The 22,609-nt window shown below is 43.9% G+C and overlaps 1 protein-coding gene across 4 annotated transcripts in view; it reads right to left on the minus strand.

The window, feature by feature from the left end:
* Positions 1–366: 366 nt before the first annotated feature.
* The window catches only part of BMP1 (bone morphogenetic protein 1), a 150,406-nt gene continuing 128,163 nt past the window's right edge, over positions 367–22,609 (minus strand). For 2 of the 4 annotated variants that reach the window (XM_053269543.1, XM_053269544.1), the window contains exons 18-23: positions 21,217–21,397; positions 7,694–7,819; positions 5,418–5,545; positions 4,378–4,591; positions 2,937–3,187; positions 367–1,114 (exon numbers count right to left, since the gene is read on the minus strand). In XM_053269543.1, coding sequence (XP_053125518.1) covers positions 980–1,114; positions 2,937–3,187; positions 4,378–4,591; positions 5,418–5,545; positions 7,694–7,819; positions 21,217–21,397 — 1,035 coding nt within the window. In that variant the 3' untranslated portion in view covers positions 367–979. Of the gene's footprint in view, positions 1,115–2,936; positions 3,188–4,377; positions 4,592–5,417; positions 5,546–7,693; positions 7,820–8,753; positions 9,210–13,210; positions 13,765–21,216; positions 21,398–22,609 lie in introns of those variants that run through there. The other 2 variants (XR_008311035.1, XM_053269545.1) reach the window with 2 other exon arrangements.

The following is a 22,609-nucleotide window of genomic DNA, read 5'->3' on the forward strand; positions in this document are numbered from 1 at the left end:
CAGGGGAGGGCCCTCACCAGGACCAGAAGCTGCAAGCTAGTGGCAGGAACTGTTGATGGGAAGCCGGAGGGAGAGAGATCACTGGAAACAACCACAGCTCCAAGAGAAGGAGAACAGTTGGAATTGTTCAAGAGGCTCTTTTAAAAGCTCTAGAAAGACAGAGCTATACCGTTTCCCAAGACCAGAAAATAAAGAAGAACCCAGGGGGGAAATATCATACTGTATTTTAACTATTGAAAATAATGTAGGTTCAGGAAATCTACATTGTAGTACTTCCTCACCTGGACTTACTCTGCAAGTGGGGACTGCAGGTTTTGCTTTAGTTTCCATTCAAAATGTAATGTAAAGATAAAAACTGAAAGCAAGAAGTTTTTCAAGTTGTATTTTCCTTGGAAGTAGAAGTAGTAAAAACAACCCTCACAAATGGCAAAGGGTTAAAAGAGGCTGATGGGCATCCCTTTAGAAGTACAAGGAAGTGTGTTTATTACATCATTACAACAGATACACAGCTTCGGCAAGCATGGCAGTCTCTCCACTGCATTGGGGCCTGTACATTCAGACATCTGAGCAGGTTTACGGAGTTTATAATGGAAAACGTTTGCCATAGATTGGATTTCCCAGCATTACTTTAAACGACAATCTCCAGGATTGGGAGAGAGCAGCACAGACAAAAATCAAACTGTAAATGGAAGCTGTGAAGTGGTTAGTTCTGGAGACACTCTGTTTGGAAAAACAAAGAGGCACAGAAAATTTCTTTCTTTTTTTTAATTAAAGGACTCCCCCACTTCCCCAAGCCTTGTCCATATGAGCGGCTGGCAGCACCTTGTATTTTTGTGTGAGTGTTTCACACTCTGAGGTGTACTGTGTAATTCTCCTTCCAGTCTATCTGAATTTTCTCCATGGGTGTCTTTTCTTCAAACAGCAGAGACCAGTCCCTCTGGAACTAGAAGGCCTTTTCTCTGCTGTAGGGGGTTGGGCATCATTTCCGTGTGTGCAGCGTGTCTTGGAACTTGGTGCTGGTGTACCGTAGGTGGAAACCCTTCTTATTGATGGTGTCATCTGAGTGGAATCTTACCATCACTGAGTCACCAGCAGAATAGACTTCTTCAGGAGGCTAGCAAAAAAAAAAAAAAGGAGCCGAGAGAGAGAAAGAGTTAGGGGTCATAATGTAAAGATAAAAAGTTAAAGCAAGAAGTTTTTGAAGTTGCATTTTCTTTGGAAGTAGTAGTAAAAACAACCCTAATAAACCGTAAGAGGCAAGAGCCCATCTCCTTCAGGATAAGCAGGTATATGCCTCATCTGTGTCCCCAAATCCAAATTTGTTCACCAAAAAAACCTAAACTTGTGCTCAGAATTAGGCAGTGTTGGCTGGATTTACACCATGAAGGCAAGAGCGTTGACACACAGAGCAATGCGGCTGGCAGGAGCTGCTCCTTTCTCAACATTCTACCTGATTTGCCTTCCCACCAAATGTGACTGGCAGGCTTGTTGCAAATGCACTGGCCGTTCCTCCCTCCTGTTCTCCTCAGCTTGCTCTTTTGCCACCTCAACTTCAGTTGTGGCTTTCTGATCAGATAGGGGCCTGGTTCACACAATTGTTTGAATTTAGGTTTAATGTGGGTTACCGACATTTGTGTGAAACCATGCCAAGATGGTTTATAACCTGAGATTCCTGCCTTGGCATGGGTTCACACAATCATGCTAATGTTAGAAGCCCACATTAAATCTAGATTCTAAGAATGGTGTTAACCAAGCTAGGGCGTGGCCAAGTGCTCTTCTAATGCACTATATAAGGTATATGCACTTGTTAAAAACAAAGAAACCCTGCTGTTGCTCTATTACTTGAGGCCTACAAGGATGTAAATATACAGCACATGACATGTAGACAAGATCATGCTGTGGCACAATATTCAAGGTACTGATGAATAAAGTGCGATCCAGGAAAGCAGAGTGTATTTACATCACATTAAAAAGCACTGGGACCAGCTAGATGTGTTTAAGTCACATTGAAAAGCAATGGGATTTATATGATTAATTATGCTTCATGGGACCTAAGCTTGCTGAATGTTCTCTGGATTGTCTCTTCAGGCAGGCCACAATCAAAATATTTGCTAACTGCTAATTTCAAATAAGTATTACTGTCTGTAAGTTTGTTTTTATACTTCCTTTTAAAATTCGTTTTTATTACGTATAGTAATTAGTAATTAATTAGATACTGTTTTAATTGTGTTTTAATAGTTTTAACTTTTTAATTTTAATTGTTCAAATGTTTTAATCTTGTATTGGCTGTTTTTATTGTTTTGTAAACCGCCCCGAGAACTTGCGTTTTGGGCGGTATAGAAATGTATTAAATAAATAAAATATACTGTACTGCAATGTATAAGTTAATGTTTTATACTGCAATAAGATATTTGATTTGATTTGGTCTAAATTCAACTTTTAAAACTTCAAAAAAGTCTCTAAGGACTTATTTGTTCACCCAAGTCTTTTAACGGGACTGTGGTTTTAAATTGTTCTAAGGTTTCCATTTTTAATCTGTTTTATGTTGTTGTAAACTGCCAAGAGATGGAAGTCTGGGGCAGCCTACACATTTGAAAAATAAAACAAATAAATGCCAAACATTTGTCAATTACACTGGCACTCCTTATCTTCGCAGCAAGAAGATACTTCCAAAACTGCAGTGGAATGACGGATTTTGGTTGTGGGCATCTGGTGGGCCACTCTGGGAAAGAGGATTCTGGACTAGACAGGCCCGGGCCTGATCCAGCAGGGTTCTCATGTTTTATGTGATGCATTGCTGCGCACTCATCCTTGCAGAAGGCCCCAGTTTATCCCATTATCAGTACTGCTTTGTGCCATTTCCTCCCCATAGCGAGCCTCCTGTAATTAATGCAGGAGGAGAGAGAGTCAGGAGGAATGCAAAACAGGCAGCCTACCCCAGAACCACAATAGCGACCCAGACGTGGGGCTGTCCCGTCATAGCCATCAAACAGCTCCATGTAGTCATAGCCACAGTCTGCCTCTTCCTCGATCTCAAATGTCTGGAAGATGAGTTCCACTCCATAGCCCTCCTCAGCTACAATCACCCATTCACAGTCAGAGCCACCAGGGTAGTTGTTGTCTCCAAACTGGGCATGGGAATAGAGGTCCTTGGTTTTAACTTCAGCTTGCATCTGGCCACCACATTCTGGAAACAAGAATGCACACACTAATGGTATCTGTGGTTTTTTTGCGCGCACACACACACACACACCCCCCACTCCATCAGACATAAGCTCACTCCTTTGTGAAGAAAGTGAAGCGGCAAAGGTGACTCAGTTGCCAGTAAACAGAAATGCAAATCTGCCTCCTTTTTAAAGCAGATTTTGCTATAGCTGTCCCTTGGCCAGGCTTTCATTAGTAGGGAAAGAACAGACACAATTATAGGCTGTGGTGCCTAAGGTGTGTTTAGTGTGCCTGCTTATACAGTCATGTGTGAAGTGCGGCAGCTGTGAAAAAGTCTAAGTCAATTAGGAAGGGGATTGAAAATAAAAATGCTAATATTGTAATGTCCTTACACAAAGCTATGGTGCGGCCACATCTGGAGTAGTGCATACAGCTTTGGTCACCCTATCTTAAGAAGGATATTGTCAAACTGGAAAAGGTGCAGAAGAGGGCAACCAAGATGATCAGGGGCCTGCAGCACCTTCCTTATGAGGCTAGGCTACTGCATCTGGGGCTCTATACCTTGGAAAAGAGGCAACTAAGGGGAGATATGATCGAGGTGTATAAAATGATGCATGGAGTGGAGAGGGTGGCCAGAAAGAAAATTTTCTCCCTCTCTCACAACACCAGAACCAGGGGTCATCTCATGAAACTGAAAGTTGGGAAATTTAGGACCGACAAGAGGAAGTGCTTTTTGTCACAGCACATAATTAATCTATGGAATTCCTTGCCACAGGATGTGGTGATGGCCACCAACTTGGATGGCTCTAAAAGGGGCTTAGACGAATTCATAGAGGACAGGTCTATCAATGGCTACTAGTCTGGTGGCTGTGGGCCACCTCCAGCCTCAGAGGCATGATGCCTCTCAGTTGCAGAGGAGCAATAACAGGAGAGCAGGCATGCCCTCACCATTTACCTGTGGGCTCCTCAGAGGCATCTGGTGGGCCACTGTGTGAAACAGGATGCTGGACTAGATAGGCCTTGGGCCTGATCCAGCAGGGCTGTTCTTATGTTCTACCACAGAGGTGGTTTTCTTTTGCATGTGTATCTATAATGGGTGGCAGCCCTGATTTATTGATTAGATTAGGTATGATGGCAATAACATCTAAGACATTCACTTCACTCACTTCTTTGCTTTTTATAGTCTCCAAAAAACCCAGTGTTGAGCATTACCTGATGTATAGGTTGCCTCAAAGCCTTTCTTTTGGACGGAATTATCTGAGAAGAACCTGAGGAACATCCTGTTGGTGGAGGAGATTATTGGGACTGGTTCTTTAGTTCCACAGAACCGTCCCAAAACAGGAGCTTTGGCATCTTTTCCATTGTAAACTTCCAGGTGGTCATAAGTACATTCTTGATGGCCTTCGATATCCAGCTCTCTGATGGTCTGAGAAATAAAACTTGGTTATAAAAACAGTAGGACACAAAACATGGATGCTCTGTGACCTTTGTCAGTTACTAGTTTTACTGAAAGACCGCTTTGGAGAAGGGTTGGTGCATGGTGGGTTGCAGGCCAGGATCCAACTTCAGCCATTGCTTCCTACATACATGCCCTCTTGAATCGAGGGCTGTCAACTGGAGGACAGCACATATCACTCAAGGGCAAGATTTGGTTTGAGGGTTGCTAGCTGCTGGCCCAATGAGCTTAAAACGCTTATTTATAAACAACAAAGCAGAGGTTTTCTCAAGGAGGCATGCTCTGTTTTCTTCCAGTGAGTTCCTGAGGAATATGACCAAAGTCAGTTCAGCCACTGAGGCCTGACTGAAGTTTTATCCCAGTGGCATGGCTGCCATTGTCCTGTGGTAATTCTCACATTGTTTGATTAACATAAAGCTTCTGTCCCATCTGATATGGGACTATGGGATTACTAACGTTCTCATGACCCCTGAGTTGTCATGTAATCCAGCCTAATCACGTGGGACAGAAGATTCACACTTTACTGAAGCAGCGTGGGAATATCTATATGGTGGCAACCATGCTGTTCAGGCAATGCTTAAGTCAGGCCTGAGTTGGCCTGTTCTATTCAGAATAGAATAGAATTTTCTTAGCAGCAAAGGACTCCCTTTCTCCCATGCATGTTCTGGGGTAAGGGACATTATTTGAATTGCCCAGATTTGGTGAGATTAGAAAAACTGTTAGTCTAATGCAGTTTGGAACCCTGTTAATAAGCACATCTATTTTTATTCTTATGCTCTTCTTTCTTGCACCTTACCAGTTTGACATGATGTCCTGGCGTTGTTGTTATTGCCCAGGTGCATTCCTTCTTGCTTGGGTATTTATCAGGCCAATTTGGGCTAGTGATGGTTGCAGTGATGGAAGTCAACTTGTGATCACAGCCAGCTGTAAGAAGAATGGCTTAGTAAACAGAGAGGTGCAAGAAGTTTTACTTTCTAAATCCACTGTCTTGATTTATTCAGGAAATCTGCTTGATTCAAGTACAAGACCACTATAGAGAGCAGTTATCTTTCTTTTACCGTTATTCGGTCAATTGACCGGCAACAGCAGCACAATCAGAAAATACATTCAAAGAATCCCACCAGTTCTGGCATGCACCAGAGTGATCCGAATTCTACCAGCAATGTAGCAGAATTTCGCCACTGAGTAAGAGAAACTAGAGTCTTTATCTTCAAGTAAGACGTTCACTTACAAATCATTAGGTATACAAAAACGCCCAGGGCCATCAGAATACCGAGCCAGCAAGGGCGCAATTAAACGCTTCCTGACATCTTGATAAAATTCACAGTAAAGTAACACGTGGTCAACCGTCTCAATCTCATTAGCATTGCAAGGACATAGTCGCACCTCTATCGGCCACTTGTGAAATCTACCATACGGTAAAGCTGATGGCAAGGCATTAAAACGAGCTCTAGAAAAGGCCCAACGAAACTTAGAAAAGGTGATAGTGGACAAGTATGGGGCAGTAGAGAAGCCTGCCCATGATTTTAAAAGGCCTATATAGTATTGGAAGGAGAGCTGTCTCATTCTGTAGCTCGATGTCAGAAAGACGTTGGCATACCAGAGCCTTTACTCTCTGAAATCTCAACTCCAAAAGTTGTTCAGGGTCTAACTCAGGGTCAAAAGTTGTTCAGGGTCTAACTTGAAAGCAATTTGTTAAATATCCCCTCAGACCAAGTAGGCCAGGGGGAAATTGAAAGGAAGAAAGATATTAAACCTAGCGGCTGCAAGTGAATCTTCAGCCAGTAGTTAATGATAATCCTCTAAGCCCTAGTTTCCCCCTTTGGAAGCCCTGCCTCTTCCAAGACACTGAATTAGCGGTGCATTTAGGGGGAGAGCAGTTATCAAATGGTCCCCAGAGAATGAGATACAGCTGTTCCAATGGAGACTTAAACATTATATAGCATTATTAATATGCAGAACGCCTTTAGTCTTTATTAGGGCTGTGCAAAGCAGCTCTAGAGACTGCTTCGCCAGGTCTCTGATTTGGTTCAGGGCGTTCAAGGGAGATCTCATTTAGCTTCAGCCAAACTGAGAGTCAAAGCTTTGATTCAGAGCTGAAAAAACACAAAACCTAAGTTCTCATCATGGATTGGCAGCAAATAGCCAGCAGATGGAACTGCAAAATTGAGCAACAGCCAATAACATCATCCAGATCCTGAGCAGAGAAATGGTAAGAACTTCCATTTTAAAGTGCAGTACAGGCAGACCTCATTAGCTGCGGTTTCAGTACTCGCAGTTTTGCGTATCCGTGGTTTAAAAATAAAACACCAGATTCAATATTCACAGTAGGGTGTTTCACATATCTGCAGTTTTGAACTTGACTTTGAATTTGAACATTGGTGGGTGAAGGAACTCTCATGTGTGTTCCTTTGAACTGGCTCAAATCCTGTGATGCCTCTCTGGGCAACTTCTAACCAATCAGGCCCGGAGTTTGTGCTGCTAAGTGCTGAACCTCAACAGTGGAGTAAGGAAGCTTCCTGATTACAGTGCTGTACAGTACATTCTTGGAGGAGCTAGAAAGTGGGAGAGCGTTAGACCTGAGGCGGCCACGGTACAGCGCTGTGCTCCATCCTTATTTCTGCTTCCCTTCCTGATTTTTTTGGCTCATTTTCCAGGCTCCAGAACCTAATCCCCTCATTCCCATATATTATTCATTATTCACGGGTTTTTTTAAATTCGCAATCATAAGCAAGGAATGGAACCCCCGCGGACGACTAGGTCCTCCTGTATTAAGGAATGAAACATTAAGGCTGAAACACCCTTAAGCAACATGATCAAGCATCTTTACTGGAGACGAAAACGTCCTCTTAAAAAACCAGAAACTCACATATTTCTCTACCACACGGTCATGCCAAGTTTACAAATTGGGTCTGTTAACTGACATGTCTCATACAGGCGGAGGCTATGTATATCTCGTCCTTGTTTGATCCAAACCAACTGGCTTATATGCAGGAAAGAACCTGCATTATATGCACCTTAAGCGTCGCATCAGGCCGGAGCCCCTTTCACCAAGACGACGAGATAACTCACCTTCTTTGCAGTCATGCTTGTTGTCATGCAACACAAAGCCGCTGCGGCACTGGCACTCGTAGCTGCCGAAAGTGTTCACGCACTCATGCTGGCATCCGCCATTATCCTTCGAACATTCATCTTTGTCTAGGAGAGAAGCGTCACTTGCTTAGCAGGCTGCCCCCTACTGAGTAACAGTGAACATCCAGTTATATGATTATTGCAGGCAACAAGGATGAGAGCTGGATCGGCTGAATAACTGACAACTGGCAACTTTACCTGAGAGTAAGTGGACCCTTGGCAAGACTAAGGCCTTCTTAACTTCTGTGACTTACCGCATGTTTTAAGCCTGCTCTGCATTACTCAGCGAGTCATTGAGGTTTATGCAGTCAGGGGAGAACCAAGTGTTAAAGCTTTTCCTGAACTGTACCAGCCTTCAGGTAGTTGGACTCAGAAGTAAGAATGCTCTCAGCACATAGTCAGGTAGCATGTCAATAAGAGTTCAGCCAAGTCTTCCTGGACATGTTTTTTTTTTTGAAGTACAGGAAACATCTCCCCCACTTCCCATGAAGGAGCATTCAAGCATCCTCCCTCCTAAAGCCAGAAATGGTACAGAACCAGAAAACCTATTCTATTTGATTCAAACTGGTACTTTCACATCACTGCTTTCCCTATTTCATGGGTCATGTTTGGCTAGGTTACCGACTACATCAAACTGTAGTTGGTGTTTGTAGATTGCGGCCATATTGAGTTCTGCAGCTTCTCGGCTTGTTCTCAGAATTTTTAAAAGTTTCTTTGTACAGAGGAGCTACCAGTGCAACAAGCGCTCTTACGCTAAGCAGCATTGAAACATAGATGCCTGCCTCTGGGTTGGTCTTTCAGTGGCACAAATCGGGAATCAACAGTACAGATAGCAAGAGTGACTGTGCAAGATGAAGGCCAAGCAGTGCCCAGAATTCTAGCTAAAGCTACCTCTATGTGCAACTGAAGTCAACCAGCATGTTTAGAAGGGGCATAACCATTACCTGCTTACGGAACAGATGAATGAGTAGAGAAAGAGACACATGGACAACAGGAAGGATGCAGGAAAGAGACCAGGACATGGTGTCCTTCTTTACTTATCAACAGAAAATGTCACAGACACAATAAAAATGCAAAACAAGGTCAGTTGGCCAATGACAAACCAGAGAGATCTAAAAACAACAGGGAATTAAAAATAATAATAATAATAATTAAAAAAACAAAACACCAGCAATCAGTTCAGTCAAGTAAGGACTTTTGGAGATCTATTGCAGGGGAATGAACAGGCTGTTCTCTTGATGGCAAAAGCTCCAAGCTTAAGACATAACAAAGGAGAGGAGGTTCTCCCTCTCTTGGGGGTAAGAGGAAGACTGGTGGACTGACTCCTTTGGAGGTGCTGTGGAGTTCCTGAGAAACAAACAGAAGGGCAGCCACGTTCAGGGCGCTTGCATGCGCTTCTTCGGGCGGAACTTCAAGCTTGGGAGCGAGAGGCGTATTTTTGGTAGCTGCTTTTTTTCTGAAATGAAAGAGAGAAAGAGATGGAGAAGAGAGGGGAGAAAATGAGTCCATTTAGCACAGGGAATGGGGTGGGGGGAGATGAAATAAAATTAAATTTCTTTAAACAGATGGAGGGGCATGCAGTAAGAGAGGCCATACTCTGACAGTACATATCACAAACAGCCAAATTAAGAAGAAGCCAAGATACAGAAAGGGACGCGGCTACAAGAGAGAGACTGCATAAAGGAGAAGCATTAAACTCTAGTAGAAGCCAGAGGGGATCTCATCAGCGAATTCAAGAGAAGCCACAATCTAGCACTTCCACAATCACACTTTGGCTGACAGTTGGCCACAAGGATACTGTCAGGACCTGGGGAGGATGTGACCCAAACCCAGAAACATTTCCTTGGGAGGTGTACAGAGCCTCCTACCGTTAGTCCATGCTAACCGGGTGGGGATCCTGAAGCTTGCAGAGTGGGGTCTCCCCACCCCCCGCCTGTGCCAAACCTTGGCATGAAGCATGAAGAATGCACAGAACAGTCGTTACTCAGGACGGAACATAGCAACCCTAAGATAAGCTGGGATTTCCAGGGCTCCAAATCAAAGCCTCCTAAGTTCAGATTCCAGGAACTGCCAAACACATCAGAAGGCTCAGGGAGATACAACCCAGAGGAGGAGTGCTCATCTGGAGGCATCTTTAAATGATAAAGCCTAGTTGCAATGGGGCTTAGAATTATCAGTATCAATGAAAGACCTAGGGGGGGCAGGCAGGTCCACCTTCTGCTGCACAATATCTAAGCAGCCATTCTGGAGTGAGTTGTTGCTGGCACAACAGCCCAGCTGTCTAGAAGCCTTTGTGGAGACATTGTAGTCTCCTTGGTTCATTTGTTTGGGTTTGTTTACAGGAGAAATCTTTGGGGAATCAAATAATTCATTCCCCCCAAACTGGGGATGGATGCAAAGTGGGACCGTGATCCATAATAGCACCTGCACCTCATAATGTACATTCAGATCCACCCTGTGAATATCCAGCTGCACCCACAACTCTGCCGGCAACTCTGGGGCAGGACAAATCAAGGCCTTCCCTGGCAATCTTAACAGTCTTAGTTTTGCAGCAGAATTATGGCTTGTTCTTGCAAACCAGCAGACTGGGTAGGTGAAGAAACTCTGCCTGTCTCACTTACCTCTGAAATGCCAAACACTGCCCCAACTTGGGTTGCACTTCCTTTGGGAAGGATCACCCCCACAGGCAGAAAAATCCCTGAATTTATGTCTTCTGGAAGCCTGATAATCTAGGACAGGCCAAAGGCTTGTAATAGTGAAAACAACAAAATCTTTAGAGGCAGTTTCTATAAAGGCACCTCTGCACATTAGAGTTCATATTAAGCCAGCTCCACAAATTAAAACATTAAATCTGAGGGCCAAACTAGATGAGACACTACTGAGAAATCCATGGCTGAAATTCCTGCAGATATTTTTGAGTTCAAAGAAGCTGCAAGGGTCTCAGAACGGGGAACCGGTGCTGCAGGGGTTGGTGTTGTTCCTGCCCAGTTTTCCATTCTAAATGCCTCCTCAACAATGCCATTTACCCCATGCGGAAAACCCACCGGAACTTGGATGGGGTGTGTATGCTCCTCCCTGCATGGTGCAAACAGAACCATTGGAGGCAAAATCTGGATTGGGAAAACCGTGCAGGGAGAAAGGGCTGAGGTGAACAGCACTGCTCCTCCCACCTGATCCCGCCTCTTCTCCACTCCCCTCACTGCTGCTTTTAACTAAACAAAATTAAGCAATCAAGAGATGACCTGGGCAGCATCTAAGCCAGTCTGGGCTTTTAGTGGAAATGCCGTCTTATCCTTTATTCTAGCAACGCACCCATAATAAAATATACACGATAACCATCCTGTTCTAATATTTATGGATTACTTTCCGATTCCATTTGCTTTCCAAATTTCCAAGCTGTGTTGTTCCTCATTGCTCTGCAGAACCCCAGGATTGCTACTTAACCAGAAGCAAGCTTGGGCTGCCACAATTCCAAGCACTGTAAGCAAACCAAGCAAGCAAGTCAGTATTGACGCCCACACCCTAATAGAACTTACAGGCAGACCTGATGGTCTCAAGCAGCCAGAGGGTGAGAATAACTACAGTTTGACTGCTCACATCATATCCTGTTCTGGCCTCACCATCTACCTAGTTGGAGAGGAGAGTTGGTCAGGAAAGGAGAGCTGGTCTTGGGGTAGCAAGCATGACGTGTCCCCTTAGCTAAGCAGGGTCTGCCCTGATTTGCATTTGAATGGGAGACCACATGTGTGAGCACTGTAAGATATTCCTCTCAAGCGGTGGAGTCACTCTGGGAAGAGCAGAAGTTTCCAAGTTCCCTCCCTGGCAGCATCTCCAAAATAGGGCTGAGAGAGATTCCTGCCTACAACCTTGGAGTCACCGCTGCCAGTCTGTGTAGACAATACTGAGCTAGATAGACCAATGGTCTGACTCAGTATATGGCAGCATCCTATGTTCCTATGTCCTGTCTAATTCCATTAGCCTCCCCACGTTCTTGTCTGATCCTCCATTTGTATATAATACTGGTATGTTCACCCCACGCACAACTTTTTTTTGGAAGAAGAAGAGACATCTAGGCTGCATTTGCATGTAATGTGAAACTGCAGTTAAATGAGGCAGAGGCTGGCATCTGTGAATGGCCAAATGCATGAAACCGCAGTTTTGTGGCAAGAGCAATCTGCAGTTTCTCTTGCCAAACTCCAATTTGAACCTTCGGTTTGTAGTGAGTTTTGCTGCCCCAACCGGAGGTTTTGCGGCAGCAGCTTTACGTTCAAACTGCAGTTTCATGCTGTCTTTGGAACTGTAATCATAGAGAGGGCAGCCCAGACCCGTCTGGGATCATGCCCGCTCCATGCCTGTGGTGCTTCTCGCTAGCCACCTCTCTTAAGGACTTGCCCTGCCTCCCGCCTCCAATCTAATATAGCAATTGCCCAGCTTAGGGGTTTTTCCCCTCTGCCGGTGCACAAATGCATGCACCCACATGTTGTTTACTACTAACGAGTACATCCCAAGGCAAAGACCCTTCCCAGTTACCAGTTTGAATGTTTATGAAGTCTGATGTCCCTCTTTATAGAGGAAATTGCTAGCAAGCAAACCTGCAAGTGAAGCACCAATCCTGTATGGATTGTATGGGAGAAGAGCTGGTCTTGTGGTCACAAGCATGAATTGTCCCCTTTATTAAGCAGGGTCCACCCTAGTTTGCATTTGAATGGGAGACTACGTGTGAGCACTGTAAGATATTCCCCTCAGGAAATGGGGCCACTCCGCATGCTTGCCTGCAGAACCCTGGCATCTCCAGATAGGGCTGGAGACTCCTGCCTGCAACCTTGGAGAAGCTGTCTGCTGACAGTCTGTATAGTAGATAATACTGAGCTAGATGGACCAAGGCTCTGCGTAAGTATAAGGCAGCTTCCTAAGCTCCCAATCAGCAACTCCAGCCAAGCTGAATTTCAAACTGTACCTGATTTTCCCAGGGCATATTCCAGGAAAATAGCTGATGTGAACATGCTGTAACTAGACTGCTACTTTCTACTGATCTACCATCCTTCGAATAGGATCTACCGAAGTTCTGTTAACTCACTGCATCCTTAGACCATTAGTGGAGACTCTGATTGGCACTCTGATCTGGCCATGTTCCAACCTCTGACGCAGTACTCACCTCTGCTATATGCACAGCACAGTCTGGCATACAGACTGTGCACGCGGATCCCAAAGCACTGAAGCACACAAATATAAGCCTGATGTTGGGTGCAGATTGGAACGACAAACGCAAAAGCACGGAAATGCTGCTAATTAATGGACAAAGGCCCCAAATAACAGTCAATGAAGTAGCCCTGTCTCATGATGGTCCATAATGATCCCCGAGTTGAAGGTGGGATACCTGCTGACAAATATTACCCAGTTTTATGCTGCCTAAACATTTCCCCCTGGGTGGAAGAGGCAGTTAAGGAGGGACCTTACCTGAATGCTGCATTTGTGGCCCAGCATGTTGACAAGATGTGCCACCAGAGAAGCACCAGGTACCTGCAGCGCTTTCAGTTGGCTGAACATTCCTTAGTCGATGGCAGTGGACTTGCATGCTTTGCTTGGGGAAGGGGGATGATTCTCACAAGAACCAGGTCTCCTTCAGGTGGGATCAGGTTCCCTCCCTTGCCCACCACCAGCTGCCTCTATAATAGTTTTGGTTCCTAACACAGCCCACTGTGGCAAGAAAAACAATTCTCCCACGAAAATGTGTGTGTACAAACGTGCCTTTGCTAGGATAAATGGAAACGGGTTTCTCTGCCCTCATACATGACATAAGTGCACCAGGATCCTAGCAGAGTCTAGGGAAACGTTAATATGTTTAGGTGCAAAAGAGGGTCTCGGAGTTACTCTTTGCTATTGTGTGTTATTGGGCTACATCCTTAATTCAAGTAATGAATGATGAGACGGAGGTGAAAAAGAGCTCTGAACAGGGAATCCTATGCGGGTTTCATCCTGGTGTTGGGAAACGTTAGACGTGGTGCTGTGACCTATAATGAGGAGAGACAGAAGGAAAGAAACAGGTTGATAGCTTTCTAAGCTAGTACTCTTCAATGTTTGCAGATACAATGTCTGCCTTTACCCAAGCCTGCAAGATGGAGCTTACTTCTAGTATATTACTGTATATATCTGTCTTTCCAATGATTTCCACACATGAGGCCTAAAGAGGTTCTTGCTTCAATTAGGTTTATGAAATGAATGTAAAACCTTCATGGGCTAGAATGATCATTCACATTACAAAAGACCCTTAAAGACCGTTCTTTTTAGCCTGGCTCTTAATGATATTTAGTTTTAATGTTATCTAGTTTTAATTGTAATAATCTGCTTTTAATTGTTTTTTTATTTTAATTGTTAATTGATTTTAATTGTCTTTTGATTTTAATATAAACTGCCCTGAGCTATCTTTGGAAGGGTGGTATATCAATCAAATCAATCAAATGTCTCTGCCCTGTTTTCTCTTCTGCCTTAACCATCAGATCCTAACATGATTTAGGGATTAAAATGCTCTCTTTCCTTCTTCCCCTCCCTTCTTGTCTTCTTTTTTTAAAAAAGCTGGTACACTCTACTTTAGGGTGTGGTCCAGATGTGGGCCATTACTACCAGCTGAAAACCAGCATTACAAGCAGCAGACCGCTTTGCCAGTTCACATGGTGATGGGACTTCACATGGCATGTAGCAGAGAAGGAATCTCTGATTCACAAACTGTCAAAAACTGCAGGAGTGGGTTGGTATACATCAGGTGGAGGCAACCTTGGCTTTCCAGCTGTTGCTAAACCACAACTCCCATCAAAGGCCAAAAGCTATTGTGGCTGGAGATGATGGAAGTTATAGTCTAACAACATCTGGGGTCCCAAGGTTGGCAACCCCTGGAACAGACAAAGTTAGGTCCAAGAAAGCAGGTGAGACAAAATATTATTATTATTATCCTTTCTACTGCACTGCTATTATCCTTTCTACTGCACTGATCCCTTTTAGATTTAAGAGTGTGCAAGTTTTCAGGTTACAGAGAACTTGCAAAGCAGTATACAGCTGATCTAAATGGACAGCTTTGCATATTTCTAAAAAGTATTGTTCAGCTGTATGGAGAGCTGTGTTCACAACATGGTACTTCAAAACTACAAGTTTTTTAGTTAGTTTGTTTCTCGTGCTCATGGTTCAGCGGCATAATGCACAGCCAGAGGCAGTACTACGGAGAAAAGGATAAACAAAGAAACTATGAACAAACAATACTGTTTGCACATGGGCTTTGGACATGTTTTCCATCCCAGCACAGCATCATTCCAGTGGCTGATGCTGATGTCTGTCTTATGTTTCTTATTTGACTGTGAGCCCTTTGGGGTCAGGGAGTCATTTAATTTAATTTATTTCTATCTATGTAAACCACCTGGGAAATGTTGCTGAAAAGCAATATATAAACATTCATTCATTCATTCATTCATTCATTCAATTTCTATACTGCCCTTCCAAAAATGGCTCAGAGAAATAACAAACAAATAAGGGCTCACAATCTAAAAAGAAACATAAGACACCAGCAACAGTCACTGGAGGTCCTGTGCTGGGGGTGGAGAGGGCCAGTTCCTCTCCCCCTGCTAAATAAAGAGAATCACCACATTAAAAGGTGCCTCTTTGCCAAGTTAGCAGGGGTTAGAAGCAAATATTTATTGTATTCGTATTTGTATTTCATTGTTCACCACTTTCAGCCATGCCTCATGCCTCTGTCCTGCAATTTCCTTACACCTGCTTTGTGGATTACAGGGGATCCTCATGAGGCTGACAGGAATGCTGTGTGGCTTAGTGGAATGGATTCAATGAACCACCTAGGTGAAAACTGGGAAGAAGAAGAAGAAACCTAAGCAGATATGCTCTAAAGAATACTGGCCAACAGGGGCCCAATAACCCAAGAGATCTATTCAACCAGATTACAGCCTTTAACTCTACTGTACAGTAGATGTACATCTACTGAAAGGAGCAGAAACATCTCCTTTTAGGACTAGAAGAGAGAGAGATCATGTTGAGCCAGACAGCAAGAGTGCTCAGCTTAGTCACAGGACACTCAGGTTCAGTTTGCCCCCCTACCCATCTATGAACTCTGGCCTTAGACATGTTGCTATTTTGCAGCCTAGACTAGCTCCCAGGATTATTTTGAAGCCAAAACTCTTTTCTGAGTGCCTTGGCGGAATACAAAAGTAAAATGTCATCATTAAAACTTATGATAAATGACAGACAGCATTGTGATGAGGTCACAATCTGATGAGATACAATATTGCCACGTGTTTGCTTTTAGCTGTGAATTCTGCTTTAGTTCAGTGCTACTAGAAAACAAACACACTCCTCCATCAACTGAATTGGGTCCAATAATAAATGCTCACCACAACTATTTTGTGTTTCATTTTCAAGGCTTATTAGGACATGGCAGGAAATGGAGCAAGGCAGACAGAAACAATTCATCTTAACACTATGAAAAGGACCTAGATCAGGTCCTGGTCTTGAAGCACCTACATACCTGAACAGCCAATAAGGCCTCTGCTCAGGTGAACCTCTTGAAACCAGAACAAAGAGGAGGAGAACAAGATACTTACCTTGCTGTTTCTGAGGTCTCGTTGGTTGCGTTATATTCTGGGATGGCTCCTGGTCTCTTGATTGCTGTGTGACTTCTGGTACTATACATCCCTTGCTTTTATTTACAGATGCATCAAGCACAACATATCCCAAACCCAACCAAAGGACTTTTGATCTATTTGAAAGTTCTCTGGCTGCCAGTATGAGAGCACAGTTGATAAGTAATATGACATCGCCCTTTTCATGAAAAGCAGAATTATCCCAATGTCATATGGAAAGGTTTTTTTTAATGTCTTACCGAGAACTGCATGAAATTATCTAAGCTGTGAGGAAAATATGGTTTCTATGCAGCTGTCAGGATGGGGAGGGGGAGATGGGGAGAAAGAACGGTGCATCAGTCTTACGAATAAATGATTTACAGATTTCACTGGCTTCTGCTTTTTATGGACAGAGGTTGGATACAGATAACTATTCTACTGCACATCTCCATCTGATGTAAGGGAAACATCTCCTTATCATTTGGAAGGATGGCACAGATAAGCTGGCTTATGAAATTGTTACATGCACTCTGTGGTCAGTTACCATCTGACAAATAGTCACCTGTATCCACCCAGGAAAGAATGTGTGTGTGTGTGTGTGTGTGTGTGTGAATGGAATTTAACTCATTTTACTTAGTATACCACTTAAAGCATGCTTATAAATCCAACTTGACTTCTGTTGCATATAGTAAGGACAATCCTGGAAAAAAAGATGCTTCCCAGAACCAGGGCTGTGCTCAGGCATAATGGCATTTAAAAGCCCCATAAAGGACTATTCTTACAGCAACAAAGAACATCACAGGAGATCAAAAGCAGCAGAGACTTTCAAAGGTTTATGCAGAAATTAAGAGTAATTACCTGATCCTTTCTGCATGTTCTGTATATAATGCTAGTTTAATATGGTGATTGAACTGACAATGTATTATAACAATTTCATAGGCTTTGCTCCTGTCAAAGAACTCTTCTTGAAACATGTACAGACGAATGTATGAAGTTATCTTATGCAGAGTCAGACTATTGGTCCACCTACCCTATACTGTGAGCTGACTGGCAATGGCTCTCCAAAGTCTCAGATGAAGATCTTTTCCAGCCCTGCTCTCCACAAGCCTTTTGGCTGAAGATGACGACGACGACGACTGCTTATATAATTCTTTTCAACAAAAACCGCTTATAGGTTTTAGCAAAACCTATAGCAAAAAGGATTAGAAAGATGCCAAGGACTGCACCTAGGGCCTTCTGCATGCAGAGCTACAGGCCCTCCTAATATTTGGGGCACTAAATTGTGTAAACCTTTGATGAGAGTTTCTGTGGCTTTTGTTCTTCTGTGATGCACTCTCACAATGTCACTGGAGTTTCTACCAATTAAGTCAGCTGGGACTGCCCAAATTCTTTTGTTACACTGATGTGAAGTAGACAACAGAACATGAAACACAAGACAACATAAGCAGGTAATGGTTTCCCAGCTTCCTCTGCTTCTCTGAAGCTCAGCCAGCACAACAGTTGCTCAGCTTCACATTACAGAATACTCTTTTCCTCTAATTTTGCGAGGTAAATGTCTACCCCATCTTACATGCTGCACATGGCTTCAACTGTTCACTGGTACAATGATCACTCCTGTAAGAAGGCAAATAATCTTCAAAGAGGATAGAAAACAACACCTAGAGCTAATCCAGAAAATATAGGTTTCTCCTCCACCTATCCTACATCAGGATTGATCATGGCAAGTGGAGAGGTGGAGAAGATGCCAAAAGCTGTGCTGCCTTGTACGTGGTCAGAAGAGGGGTGTGCAGCAATACCACCCAGTGTGCAGTAGCTAAGAGTGGAATTGATAAAGGGCTATACCACTAGGTTAAGCAGAGCAGAGTGTGCAGGGCACAGAGACATGAGCACAGGCAGGAGAAGCAATGCACTTGCAGAGTTCAAACCCCTGGTAAGTGTTATACATTAAAAAGAACAATGCTAGAGGATGCAGTACCCTAAGGGAAAGTCCAGATCCAAGAGAAAATAGAAAGCTCTGTGGGCATCCAAGGAACAAGCAAGTAACAAGTATCTATCTTTGAATCCACACCTGTACTAAGAACAGCATTTAGGTCAGGCTTTTCCAAAGTGGGGTCCAGGACTCCTAGGGGTGTATAAGCAGTGGAAGGCACCACACTGGAGGAATATGAATGCAGCACAGTAGTCTATTGCAAGGTGAGCGGACTGGTACTAGGTAGAAATGGCATTGGGAGATTGTAAAGAGCCTGAAGCTCTCAAGGGAGGCTTGGAAATTCACATCTGCAAAGCTGTGTTTTAGGCACTTTGCCTTCATTGTCACTGAAGCTGAGGGCAAGTTCCTCTGTTGTTTTTCTTTATTTGCCTCTTTTAAAAAAGCTTGTAAGAAAGGAGGGAGAACGTGATGTCAGAAAGCTTTAGTGATGTCAGGATGGCCAATGGTGAGCCGGACACCTGTGCAACTGGCAAAACCCAAAGCCGTTTTGCAACCTGCATGTTAGGCTACAATCCTACATATACAAGAGAGTCACACTGGATGCAGTGACCATGATCTCAGAGTAAATGAGGTCCAGCTGTTAAATTAATTTCTGGATATTCTGATTTCACAAAGACTGACATCTTAGGTCAACTTATCTTCATGCCCCTGGAGAACTTTTACGTTGTTAACAGGGAACATGTCCCATTGAGACTAATGAGGCTTATGTGTGCTCAGCTGTGCACTGCTGTGGCTATTGTGTGCATCTCCTATTCACTTCAACTAGCACATCAGGTATTTAGGAAGGATAGCTCAAGACAAATGCCCAGAAACAAAAATGGGTCCCTAAATGATAAAGGTGTACCTGCATTTGACAAATGAAGGCAGAACACACAAAACCTCTCTGCTAGTTGCAGTAGTAATGAGGTGAACCCAAATTTAGACATTATATCAAATTCAGCAATGATATCAGTATCATAAAGGCTCATGTTCCCAGGAAGAGGCTGTGGACAAATCAGGACTATACAGCCAACTTCCTTTTTTGAGTTAGATTTGTTGTACGGGAATTTGTCTTGGTGCTGGCATAAAAGAACAGCATTTGAATTAACCAGCTTCAAGGACTGCGCTTCGCTGCATCAACTGTGGGAGTTATGATGAAGTATGTGCTGGTTCGGACAGTACATTTCCAGCCCACACAATCCATCACGGGATTCCGAGGCTCATCATGATGTCTTTGTGAATGACTCAGTGCCCTCCCAGCCCATTCCTTTATCGGGGGGTGAGGGAATGGGGCTGTTCATCCAAAGGGCAGTTTTACACACAATCTAAATACTTGTTTAAACTAGCTGAAAAAAGTATCATCTGAACTGGCCCAAGGTATTTTTGAAGAGAGATGGAGTGGAACATTGTTCCAACCTCCCCTTCCAGTTCTCCGCCCCCTGCTCTTTTTCCACTTCAAAATTTAACCTCCATGGGCTCCCCTATTTACTGCAATGATAGGGTTAGTTCTGCACACAAGGTACCAAAAGACCGGGTGCGTGTGCGCGTGGTATTGTTAAACTACACTCACTTCCAAGCTTCAAGCCAATGAGGCAAGCGTTGACACCATTTGTTTCAAAAAACAAAGCAAGTTCCTAATATAGTAGGAGAAAAATCAGTCATGGGTTCACCACAGAAGGGTCGTCAATTACAAATGTCCCCAAAGGACTGAAAGACACCTTATCTACAAGCTGCAACATCTGAACACCATAGAAAAACTGGCTGCTCTAGAGAAAGCCATTACTCATTCTGTTTTCAAATGTGAAGTCTAGGCAAGGCAGAGTAACTCACTCGAGGTATCTGAGCAGCACTGCATCACTGACAGTCATGAGGCTGCCGGTGTGAATGGCACACCCTCTGCTGAGCTTCCTTTCCTTTCAGTGGGGATTGCATAGAACTCCCTTTGAAATGAATGGCCACGGCTGTATTGGGTGTTCCTGGGGCACAAGCGATGTGCGAGACACACCTCAGCTCAGAATGAGATTATGTAGGCAGGAAGCATGCAGTCCTAGAATACACTGGGAGTGAATTGGAACTGATTGGCAAAGGAAGGAAGCTTCTCAGCAAACACAGTAGTGGCTTCTTCTTCTCTGCATGTCACAGCTGAGCAGGGTAACACCACAAGGCACAGCAAAGCCAAGAAAGATAGAAGTGGGTACAGGAAGAAGACTTGTATTAAGTGGAAAAATATAGGTTGATGTACCCCTTAGCATTAGCCCCCCTTTATATATATCCCAGTGGTATGGACCCAACCATGGAGGTGGTGGCAGCTATACCACTCAGGGTCTTCACAGCCCACAGAGGGGGGTCTTCATAGGTCCTCATCAGATAATTCCAAAAACCTCGCTTTTTCTTGCTCCAAAAGGCATTTCTGAAAATTGGTCTCATGCAAGAGATTATCTTAATCAACAAAATCTGCTTCCTGCACCTTTTCTTATTTTGTGTGGTTTGCTCTTTTCTTTGTTTTGCTAACTTGGGGGAAAAAAAAACCCCAATCACAGTTCATTAATGGATTGCTGCAGGTTTTCAGCAGATGGTGCTAAGAATATTATATGATGTCCTTGTATGTCTTATGGATTTCTCATTTTATTCATCACCGCATTTTGCTAGAATATATCACCATCTGGAAGAGCCTTTGCTTTTCCAGGCAATGCCTTTTGCCTTCCTCTAGGGTGCACCAACAGAACTAAGCCCAGATTCCTCCTTTGATGGGTTTCCCCTACTGAGAGGGATTAGGGACTGCACCCTCTAAGCACAGGCTAAGTGTTTGAAAGTGGTTAGTGTTGGAGTAAGGGGGGGAGAGGTATCCATGCCTTGGATGGGCCAAATGGCTCTACCTGAGAAGAAATGAGCCTTGAAGCCCTTCTTAGAGACAGTGTTGTCAGACTTGAACTCAATGCGCATGTTGTTGTACTGGGAGGTAATCACATCCGGTTTTTCAGCCCCACAGAACTTGCCGTGCAATTTGGCCTCTGCGGTGAGACCACTGCGCACTTCTACGAAGTCATATTTGCATACCTGTGGAGAACATGCACAGATAAACTCACAAGGGAACAGACAAAAGTGCCCAGAGTGAAGAGCCTGTTCTGCAATTCATGCAGTTCTTCAGTGTAGGACTGGCCCATAATATCCTGATGCCCAAAGTGGAAACCAAGATAACCTTTGAGGTCCTGCTCTATGTTCCCTTGATAAGGCAATATTTTTATACAGTTTATTTCGAGAATAAGAAAATCTTTTTTACACTTATAATTATAGGTTAACATCCAGACTAGTGAAGTGTTTGCACAACAAAGTTGCACATCCACAAGAAATTCATGTAGCTGTATAAAATCCCAGAGTTGTACTCTTGACCACTTTTGTTCTTGTGCAAAGAATCCCTTCAATGCAGACCAATGGATGTAGGGGTTTCCCAGCAGGAGGCACTGCACAGGTGGTACATCTTGTTGCATATGTGCAAGGATGTTTGTGCTAGTGCACCATGAGTCTGGAATGCGAGCCCCCAATGTAGCGGAACTGGCTCCTGCAACATCCTTGCACTTGCCCCAGTGCTCCATTCGTCTGGATGTCAGCCATTCAGGGACAAAAACAAAACAATGCAAGGCAACGAGGCTGTTCTCACAAGCCTGGGCTTGGCTGCCCATGAGAACTGCCAGGATCTGTGCAGATCCTGGAGGTGTCATGGTGCTAAACCCAGCACTGCAGCCCGGCTCCTAGCAAACACACTCTACCTTGGCTCTGAGATCATGTATCAGCATGAGCTGCTTGCAACTCGCGCTGACACAGAGATGGACACCTAGAGTGCCCATCCCCTGCTCAGTGCACTGTGGGATTCACAGAGCACTCGTTTTCAATAGTCTGCTGTCTCTCAGTGTGCAAGGTCCTTTTAGCTACTGTGGCTGAGAGCAGTTGATAGATTTATCCTCCTCCCCAAATGTGTCTAATTTTCTTTTTAAATCATCCAAGTCAGAGGCCACCATCACTATCCTGTGACAGTGCATTCCAGAAATGTATCGTGTGTTGTGCAAAGAAGTACTTGCTTTCATTTCTTCTCATCAATCTCTCTCTGCATCAATTTCATTGGGTGACACCCAAGTTCTGTTATGATGGGGAAAAATATTCTATCATTTTTCTCTGCATCTTGCATTACTTTATGCTATTCTTTCACCCTCCCCTGACACTCATTCCTTATCAAAGCTGTTCTGTAGTCATCATTCACAGAGCAACCACCTT

The sequence above is a fragment of the Hemicordylus capensis genome, chromosome 8 (assembly GCF_027244095.1).
Source record: "Hemicordylus capensis ecotype Gifberg chromosome 8, rHemCap1.1.pri, whole genome shotgun sequence".
Taxonomy (NCBI): domain Eukaryota; kingdom Metazoa; phylum Chordata; class Lepidosauria; order Squamata; family Cordylidae; genus Hemicordylus; species Hemicordylus capensis.